General features: G+C 38.8%; 1 protein-coding gene across 1 annotated transcript; it reads left to right on the top strand.

Moving 5' to 3' along the window:
* Nucleotides 1-921: 921 nt before the first annotated feature.
* psmg1 (proteasome (prosome, macropain) assembly chaperone 1) lies at nt 922-6915 on the top strand. The gene is made up of 7 exons (XM_079738472.1): nt 922-1134; nt 1808-1893; nt 2258-2403; nt 4268-4330; nt 4770-4968; nt 6072-6199; nt 6646-6915. The coding sequence occupies exons 1-7, from the start codon at nt 1022-1024 to the stop codon at nt 6721-6723; spliced, it is 813 nt and encodes a 270-aa protein (XP_079594598.1). The 5' UTR covers nt 922-1021; the 3' UTR covers nt 6724-6915.
* The last annotated feature ends 3908 nt before the right edge of the window (nt 6916-10823 follow it).

Here is a 10823-nt window from a genome sequence, read left to right as displayed (position 1 = left end):
TTAATCTGGGAGATGAGTCACAGGGAAACATGGGGACACACACAATAGGCTGCTGTTGTCGTGTGCATTGCATTGATTTTTTAATACACACTCGCGCAAACATATTTACAAATTATAAATTAAAAGGAAAAAAAATCCCCTTGCAGAAAACACACTTGACAAAGATTATTGTTGTTGCCAAAATGACTAAATGATTGTGATCCTTTGGGAACAAGACAAAGCGATTCACTACGTGATAGCCTGTGAATAAAATGTAAAAGGTAAAAGTTATTATAGAGCTAAACTTAATTAAGGTTTATTTTAATATATATCCTAGTTTTTATTACACTTCCATGAGACACTTTTTAAAGAATGAATCCTCATAATAATAAACAGATTAAATGATTCCACATTTATAATATGTAACCTTTATTTAACTATACTAATGAGTGTATCAATGAACTAAATACAATAACGGCTGGTTATTGATATATAGTAATGAATTTACTTTAATGATAACCACGACCTGCTAGTGTATTGCTCACTGCTCAGTTTTCAAGTTCGTTGTACAAGTTCGTGAAGAAGAAGAAGAAGAAGGAGAAGGAGAAGGAGAAGAAGAAGAAGAAGAAGAAGAAGAAGAAGAAGAAGAAGAAGAAGAAGAAGAAGAAGAAGAAGAAGAAGAAGGAGAAGAAGAAGAAGAAGAAGAAGAAGAAGAAGAAGAAGAAGAAGAAGAAGAAGAAGAAGGAGAAGAAGAAGAAGAAGAAGAAGAAGAAGAAGAAGAAGAAGAAGAAGAAGAAGAAGAAGAAGAACAAGAACAAGAACAAGAACAAGAACAAGAAGAACAAGAACAAGAAGAAGACGAGCAGTACCCTTCCAGACCGGTCGTGGCAATATCTGCCCTGTCGTGTTATTTTTGCACCAGCAATCGAATAGAGGAAGACGAATAAGCAGGAAGCAGGAAGCAGAAGGCAGTGTCTGTGCATCATATTATATATATTATTATATATATCAGCTGTAACGAACCGAAGTGGTCAAAGTGACGATGGCCACTTTCTTTGGAGAGGTTCTGTCGGTGAGCTCGCGGGCTGTGGATGAAGATGAGGAAGATGAAAACGACGAAGATGAAGAGATCCTCAAAGAGCTAGACGAAACGAGGTGAGCGTTATTTGACTTGAATCTTAATCAGGCTTTACTATGATAATGCCCAAAGTAATGGATATGAGAATATTTTGTAACGTGAGGCTGAATCTCGGTTTAAAGCGGTTTCCTGTTCTTTAGTCCCACACTGGACACCCTTCTTACCCCCCTCGTGGACCCGCCGGTAATCTTTCTTCCAAATCCGCCTCAGTGACATCACCTAGATTTGTGATGGATAGAAAGGCAACATTTGCTATAGTCCTGTGGTAAGGTTGATATACTGATCTATCCAGCATACATCTAGGTGGACACTTTTATTTTTCATAGGACTCGAGACTTAAACATTGTTCTGGTGCCGCTAACCTTTTAATGCAGTGGCAGGGGCACCCCTTCTTTACACACATTGTCGCAGTATTGGCAGCAGTAATAAATTCATTCGTCACGTAAAGTCTGTCTACATTCATTTGAAAAGATGAGTGAGTGTAAACATTTTTTGTTGCATTCACTGGAAACATTCACCTAATTTCAACTTTTCTCGATTATTTCGATTTGAACTTTTAAAGCTAGAGAAGTTGCAGATTGTTTTTTTCAAACAGGCAATTTCCCTAGCCTAAATGTAACATTATTATCCCAACTGCATGATACATTTATGCTTCATTCACACATTTCCATCAACCCCTTTTTTCAACAGGGAGGTGCATTTGGAGTGGTATCAGTCAAACAGTAATTTGATGACGGATACAAACTTAATCATAGCAGTTGGCAGGAATGCTTCAAGTAAGTATTTTCGTATTAAGGAAACCATTATTATTTTTTAATAACTGGTGGCAATTCTGAAATCGTAAAATCATTTGTTTGTGAAACAATGTATCCACTATAGTCATTGGAGCGCTCAATTAATAATATTCATTATGTAACATGAACATTGGAAATCAAGTGAACATAAATCACAGGTTATCCCTAATCTTCTGTCTACACTGCCCAGAATAGCCCATACTTCATGTACATTTCATTTATTTTTGATTAAAGCTCTGTATGTGTTTCAATTGTATTTCTGGGTTTAGTTTACCGTCTGGCATCTTCATAGCATTCTGTGTACATACACTGTTTTATCACGTTTCTGTTTAATTTCTGTGACTAGGTTTTCTGTCTGTGTATGTGCTCACCTCGCCAAGCTGGGAGGCAGTGGGGCATGCTTCACTTTCCAATGCGGGGAATCAAACTATCTGTGGACAAACGAGCACCGAACCAGCATGCGTCTTCTACAGAAAGAAAGACAACCCTGCAGTAAGTCCGGTGTCAGTATTGAATCAGTATAGAAGTTGCATGCGTGTTTGGATTATTACCATCCAATTTGTGTGTCAATTCATCTCGTATGTTATTGAATTGGGTGTCAAGAATTCTAAGAATTATTTGACTAAACCCCATCCAGTACAATGATAGAATATACACTCAGTGGCGGCCTTATTGGGCAGACCTGTGCTTGTAAACACAAATCTCTAAATAAGCCAATCAGGCGCCAACTACTCAATGCATGCAGACATGGTCGAAAGGTTATGGTTCAGCACAAACATCAGTATGGGACAAAGCAGTGACTGTTGGTGCCAGTGTCCCTGAACCTGCTGATCTTCTGGGACACCCATATGTCTCCACAGATTACTGAAAACATTCAGTGAGTCTAATTTATGTTGGCTCATAATGCAGTTTGATAATAAGGAAGGGAGTGGCAAGGCGAGACACACCCCACCTTGAAGTGGATGGGGTACAGCTGCAGAAGACCACACCGGGTTCAACAGCTGAGATCAGAGACGAGAGAATTTAGATTCATCAGCTTGGTTTGAGTGTAATTTGGTCAATGCCAAAGACATTCATGTGCTATGAAAAGCTCTCTGAGAGTATTTGTTGTGGCTGACTGCGGCCTCTGTATGAGATGATTTAGATTTAAGACCGCGTCTCATAAATCAGGGCATCTCTACCCTGATTGGTGTCGGGGATCCATCCTGCCTGTTACTCACAGGTGCGTGAATCGATCACTTCGCAGTGGCAGAGAATGTAGGGAGGGAGGCAGCAGAGACTTTTCAACTCTCAAACCATACCTACATCGACTTTTAATTCTAGGCAATTTAATATAGAATCACACTGAATCTCCTGAAATTTGCAGACTTACTTCAATTGCTGGTGGTCTGTCTGAACTATATTTCTGCTGTGACAAGGTCGGCCAGAACTTTGCAGTCACTTGCTTGCATCCTACCTTGTGTTAACAGCGCCGGCTGTTGGTGCTGTGAGGAACCCTTTCTCTGCACGCATTGAGTATCTGCAATTGGCGTTGTGTACATGTCAGCCAGTACGGCCTCCATAGTCACCCGATCTCCATCCAAAAAAGGATCTTTGGAATGTAGTGGGTCGGGTGATTCGCAGCATTGTGCGCTGCAGATCACAAATGTCGTGTCTACATGGAACAGAATCTCGAAGGGTGCTTTGACTTTCAGAATTCGCTTTATTGCAAGGTTAGTCTAACGCGTATGGAAGTATTTTCTTGGTATTTGCTGCAAAACAATAAAGAAACAAAAAAATAAAAGTAGAAACATTTATAACATGTAAAAAATATACAGCATATAACAAGAATACAATTATATAGATGTTGTTTTCTTTAACACAGTATAAAGTTTAACAGGACCCAGGCCTTGTTGATAAGGCCAAAAGCAGATGGGAAGAACATTTTTTTTGTGGCGTGAGGTTTCACTCTGGAGCAAACCAGGAATAATAGAAATGTTGGTTGTATCATGCATAGTGGGGCAAAAGTTAGTTGTTGGGTCAGATGGATTACTCACTGCCCTCGACCAGGGTAGGAGCCGACTGGGACCTCCCCCGTGTTGTCTCGGACCGCTTGTTTTGGTCTGACCCAAGTCCAATGGCTGCCTCACCGTTGGCTGAAATGAGTCAAACTAGGGAGAGAAACCCTCCAGGGTCCAGAACAAATGGTTCCAAGTAACCAGGCATGAAAGTGCCTTAGGGAATGTTTCCCATGCCTTGTTGAGCTCATACCACAAACTATCCGGCTGTTTGGGATGCATCAGTGGAAGTAATTTACTTATTTTTTACTGGATGTAGCAATGATGTAATTACGTTGCAATGTGATTTTGCTTTCAAGGTGATCCTATGTAAGATCAGCGGCTACATAGAAGAAGACCAGCAGTTTCAGTGGACTGAAAAGGTAGAGAAATAATGTACAACAGTGGCTACCCAGCAAAAAGTGGTGTAGCCTGTGAATCTTTTATCATGTTTCGCTTTAATATGAAATTGAGGGAAAAGTAAACATTTTTAGGGCATAAGACCAAGGGTTTTAAAGATGCATCTGATTCTAGAGATATATATTATATAATAAAATAATTTTGAGTCCAGGTCAATCTGGTAAGGATAAATAAGCCTAATTCATGATTTCTTACAATAGCGCCACCTTTGGGTGCAGTACCACAATGGGTGTATGGTTAGTGGGGGTTATTGGTAACCATACCTGAAAATTTCAAGAGTTTTCGACTTACGGTATAGGCTGAAAAAAAAACGTTACAGAAACAATAGGGGACCAAGCAGCTTCGCTGTGAACCACCTTCCACCTCTTCTCTACCCCTACTGACCTCTCTTCTTCCTCATAGGTGTTGGGCAGCTTCAAGCAGAAGGGACTGAGCGTGACCGTGCTGTCGGACAGCCCGGTGGCCGAGTACAAGAACATGGACCATGCTAGCAGCAGCTCCTCCCCCTTCCTGCTGTGTCTCCAGACCAAGTGCTCGACAGCAAACCCTCAATGTCCTCCTCTTGAGCAGCCGAATATATTCACTGGAATCCAAGCGGCAGGTAAGCCGCTTAAATTTCATTCATTGCATCATATTGACAGTTCCTATCCCTGTGTTTCATCTCAGGCCTTTTTAAAAGTTCAAATTAGTGGTGGGATTGTAATTTAACTTAAACGACGTATTTCAGCCAGTGTATGACTTTGCATCACAGCAATAGTATTGGCATTGAAGCATTATGCCTCAGGTAAATGCTCGGCTTCTTTATCATTATTATACAATCACCTGCTGCAGTGGTGTTTTTGCACTGATATATTTTCATGAAAGCGTCTCGTTTATGTTCAAAATACCTTGGATCCGGTTCCTCAAAATTTGAATACCTCAAATGCAGACGTTCCAGCCAATGGTCTCAGTTGAGTGAGTTGGATCGGGAGTGGATCAGTGTCTATGAACACTTTCAGGCCTCCATGTTGGTTCTCCAGGGGATAGGTCTGGGCTTTAGCTGGGCCACTCAAGAACTTTCACAGACTTGTCCCAAAGACACTCAAGCCCCTTTTTGACTTTGTCCTTTTTTTGGATCCCAATGCAAGGACATTGGGAAGGGTAATCAATTAATTCCCAAGGGTAATCAATTAATTAATTCAATGTTTTATTTGCGTCCTCATAAAATCACATTATTCAATTATGTGGATTTTTTTTTTTGCAATACCATACATCACCATTGTTACATTCACGCCTCTAATCCAAAATGTAATTGTGATCTTTAGACTCTGTTCGTGCGGGCAACAAGCACTTTATTGCTTCAAACACACGAATGAGAGACACTCTCAACATAAAGGAAAAGGATTATTCCAGTTTCTTCATTGATGCAACAAACTAACTTCTTATTATGTATATAATTATTTGTAAAACTAGTCTGCTGAAATAATTTGACATAAGCTATGGTCCAATATTAATTTTCTGACCATAACGTAAGTTGTAACCACTACGAGCAAATATTTTGCTACCAGTTTGGTGTAAAACAATTGCATGACATCCTCACATCTGACAGATTTATTGCATATACTTCCATGTGAGCATATTTAGGCCCCACACTGTCTGTGTTTTTATTGTTCTAAACGTTATTATTTTGTTATCGATAATGCTCATTCCGTTCTATGTCCTCAGTGCTCAGCCACTGCCAGGTAAACCAAATACCTGCGGTTGCTTACCAGTGCTACAGCGATGCCATCAGCCCTGACTCAATCACCATGGATACCTACAAACTTGCCGTCACTAGTGTTGGGGATATCGAGGTAAGTTTCCCTTTCTTGCAGCATGCATACGGTGCATTCAAACTACTTGTTGGTATACATTTCATTCTTTGGAAGATGTTTGTTTGTGCTGTGTGCAATTGAAACACCATGTCAAGTAGTTGGCTAGAAGTGAGAGAACACTTCTCTATTATGTAAAGAATATTAATTAGAAGAATTATAAGTATTGGTAAGATATTTTTATGAAATGATTACAAAACTCAGCTACCAATACGATAGTTCATATTAGATGGTGAATAGTGCAGTTTAGCTTAATTTATTTATAAAACGTTGACCAAATATATTTTCTGTTTTTTATTTATTTATTATAACATTTATTTTTCTATTAATGTTTTTTTGACATTTAATTGTCTTAAGTTTCCTGGCTAGTCAGATCCTCTTATAAATATGAATTTTAAAAGCATTTTATCCTGTCATTTATTCTCCAGGTTGGCCCGCTGCCCAGTGCTGACACAATCAACAAGTTTATCAAAACAAATCAAATCCAGAGTAATCTTTACATCTGACTTGTTTTTTGTTTTAGTGAAATGGACATGAAAACAAAGCAACTGTTGTAACTTGCCAAACACATTTACTTAAAGTAAAAACTATTCTTATTTTTACTGAACAGTTTTCTTTAGTTCCATATTCTTTTTTTATTATGTCATGGCCTCAATTTATAAATAAACATTACAAATAAACTCATTTTTAATCCTTCATTGAAATACTGTTAATGTGTTCTGGCTCATTAAGCATGGTTCATTGGGATGTTTAGCTATTTTATGTAATGTGTAATTGAGATCATTTATGTGTAATTTAGATAAAATGCACTTTATTAATCCAAGACAGTCAATTGGGAGCCCTCAATGATATATTCTTAGACGGATTAAAAAGCAAGTGGGGAAATACATTGGTGCATTAACCTGTGACGATATAGTGATATAGGTTTTGGCAGGAGTTTTATCTTCCATGTTTATGCTGTATAGGGGAAACCATGTTTTTTGCTGTATAGGGGAAACCTATGTGGAAACAGGGGACATTCAAACTACATAGAAAGGCACAAATCAAAACCCGTCACCCCATTCATAACAATTTGTGAATAACTTTTTATGGTTATTCCATTAAATCAAACAATACTGGTCAATGAATCAATTCTCATGAGTTTAAAGCCTCATTATGTAGCATTTCAAACAGCTCATAGCTTGTAATTACCTTGACATATCTGTAGTCAATGCTGATGGATGGAGACTTTAATCAATATCATTAGGGGTCCGAGCAGCAAAGCTGCTTGGTCCCCTATTGTTTCTGTAACATTTTTTTTTCCCCTCAAATTCTGTAAAAGTCATACTGCAGCCTATACCGTAAGTCGAAAACTCTTGAAATTTTCAGGTATGGTTACCAATAACCCCCACTACCCATACACCCATTGTGGTACTGCACCCAAAGGTGGCGCTATTGTAAGAAATCATGAATTAGGCTTATTTATCCTCACCAGATTGACCTGGACACAAAATTCTTTCATAATATTATATAATATATATCTCTAAAATCAGATGCATCTATAAAACCCCTGCCCTAAAAATGATTACTTTTCCCACAATTTCATATTAAAGCCAAACATGATAAAAGATTCACAGGCTACAAAAATAATCAAAAGTTCACCCAAATCGCCACATAAAATCTTTAGACCAAGCCTAACAAAAATCATCAAACAGAATTTGTCATATTTAGTTCCATTTGAGAAATATTGGCCAATAAAGTTGGAGCAGTTAGCCCATTTTTCTTATATGACCATTTTGTTATTGTATAAAAAAACATACGACTATTATTAGGTGGATACCAATACCACCCACTATCCATAAACCCAAATTGTGGTACTACACCCAAAGGTGGCACTATTTAAAAAAATTATACTTATTTCTCCTTACGAGATTGACCTGGACTCAAAATTCTTTCGTCATATTAATCTCTAAAATCAGATGCATCTTTTTCACCCTGGTCTTCTGCTCTTAAAAAACTTTTCCCACAAAAGACTACTTTCTTTCATAGAAAAGCCTAACGTCCACAGTCTCAACCCATTTTGCCTATATGACCATTTTGTTATTGTATAACTACAATACGGCTATCATTAGGTGGATACCATTAACAGTGCAAATTTCCAGATCTGTACTATTTTAAGAAAGCCCTTAATTGTCTTGTGAAATGTGTGCTTGCTGAGGTTTGTTGATGTGTGCTTATCAATCAACATTTTCACTGTGTGAATGAGGCTTCATGCAGTCCAGGAATGTCAGTGGCCCAACAGGATAATGCCTTGTACTGGTGATCCTTAAGTTGAGAGTTTGAATCCTGATTAGAGCATTATGAACAAGCTGAACATGACATTCTGTCATTGCCACTCATTTAAGAAACACAACATTGAACAGCACCTGAAATTCATCAGGTAATAAACATTCCGGCTCATTAGTTTCCAAGAATTTAACTGCAAAGACACAGTATCGCATTAAGGGGAACTTCTTCGTTAACCATATTTCCTTCATAATGAACTCTGTCATATTAATATTTCTTCCAGTGTTCAGTGTTCTTGACAACAAATGTTTAATTTCCCCAGAATTTCAGGTATTTGCTTTTCAGAAAGGGCTACATTTCAGGTTTGTCAGTGGCTCAATGGGACAATGCCTTGTACTGGTGATCCTTAGTTTGAGAGTCCAAACCTCATTTAGACAATTATGAACAAGCTGAACATGACGTTCGGCCATTGCTCTGCAGCCCAGTCACCTGAAAGCTGAGGCACAGGATGGCATTAAGGGAAACATCAACATCTTTCCTTCATAATTATGTCATATTTATATATCTTCCATTAGTGTGTTCTTGACTTTTCCTTTTGCTCGGACCCCGTTAATCACCGCTTGCGGTTATATTTATACTTTAAATTGATATGAATCTGTAAACCATACCAAAGAAAAAGGCATCAATGCTTTCCGTGCTAACATAGGAAGTGTGCAGGGTTGAATGGGCCTTTCCCATTCTTCTCCCATTCTTTTCAAAAGTAAGTTGAATGAAGAAACCTTGAATTGAGAATTTACTTATTTCTGTTCCAGTGGTGAGATACCGGGGGTAAGTGAGTGCCACTTGCACCTGCCCCAATAGCCCAGCTCTCTGCAGTCTAACTCTTAGAGTCGATCATGAATGTCGTCTTAAACAAGCCCCAGACAAGGTTAATGGTAATGTGGTTGATTATGATAAAATGAACATGGTGTAGGAAGGCTGTGTCTGTGGTGTAGGGCCACATGGAGGAGCCTTGAACATCATCATGTTGTTGGACTCACTGGGGACTGTGTTGGAACGATGCACAAGGAGTAAGGTGCAGGCCCCTCGGCAACATAGGAGATCAGTTGACGGTTCATCTCGCTGTGCTGCAGGACTTTACGGTTTAATGGATCGTTAAGCATCAGGCTTTACAACATCCTCTCTCTCTCTCTCTCTCTCTCTCTCTCTCCTTCTCCCTCTCTCTCTCTCTCTCTCTCTCTCTCTCTCTCTCTCTCTCTCTCTCTCTACTCGGTGCAATAATCCTTCAAGGACTTGTTTAAACTTTTTTATTATTTACATATTTTATTGTGTATTGCCACTTATCTATATGTATATGCCTGTATGATCTATTTATCTGCCCTCATTAACCCATAGCTACACTGTAAATGTCATTCCTTTTACTTTCTAGGTTTGTTACAACATGTTACTCAAGGCCAGAGCACGATAGTTTGTCAGGGTTTATGGATAAGGGGTTGAAAGGGAATTTATACATTCTTTGTTTGAAAGGGAGCGAGGTAAATATTACGCAATACATGTTTATACTTTGAAAGAGTTGAACATCAATAGAAGTATGCTTGTGCATGGTTGAAATATATGCAAGAAATTAAGCGCAGTGGGTTTATATAGATATTGTGAAGGGTGAGCTAGTTTCCCGGTTCCGGGAGACTCTTAATACATACATGGAAACAACCTCACTTAGGCCGAAAGACCACAAGCTATAGCCGTCTGGCTACGAAACTGACCGACTCACAGAACTGGAGCAAAGGTTTGCAACGGTGCAGTCTGAGAATGAGACTTTAAAACTAAAGGTCCAACGCATCGAGGATCATGGCAGGAGATTTAATATCCGCGTCTTTGGGCTTTCTGATGGACTTGAGCAAGGTAACCCCACTTCATTTATGAACTCTCTGCTCAGTGAGATGACTGCGGTCAAGCCAGCCATCACTTTGAGAATGGCAGTAAAGCCAGCGGACTCAGTTTTTTTTCTGTACGTATATATATTAGCCATTTCGGTAATAGCGTCTCAGAACTGGTTTAAAAAAAAGGATCCTTCGGGTACATACTAAAAGACAGTTATTAAAAGCAAATACTGCCAAATGAAATGTACAGACCTTGTGATGTGTATTTCCAAAATAAAAGCCCAACTAATTGACAAATATGAGACGTAGCCTATTAAACATGAGTTTGGATCAAATTAAAAAAGTAACTCCCTGTTATCAGAGACTAATTCCACATCAGGGTAATAGTACACCAACCCATAGTGTGCCCCAGTAAGTTTTAAGACATTCTGTAAAGTTTCAAATCAAAAGCCCTCTCAATG

This window comes from Pollachius pollachius, assembly GCF_949987615.1.
Source record: "Pollachius pollachius genome assembly, chromosome: 6".
Classification (NCBI taxonomy): Eukaryota; Metazoa; Chordata; class Actinopteri; order Gadiformes; family Gadidae; genus Pollachius; species Pollachius pollachius.
Note: the sequence above shows the minus strand (reverse complement) of the source record. Positions and strands in the feature narration are given on the sequence as shown.

Coding starts and splice junctions, on each gene's coding strand:
- psmg1 (XM_079738472.1), top strand. CDS start 1,022: ATGGCCACTTTCTTTGGAGAGGTTCTGTCGGTGAGCTCGCGGGCTGTG. Junction 1,135..1,807: donor AAAGAGCTAGACGAAACGAG/GTGAGCGTTATT, acceptor TTTTTTCAACAG/GGAGGTGCATTTGGAGTGGT. Junction 4,969..6,071: donor CACTGGAATCCAAGCGGCAG/GTAAGCCGCTTA, acceptor CTATGTCCTCAG/TGCTCAGCCACTGCCAGGTA.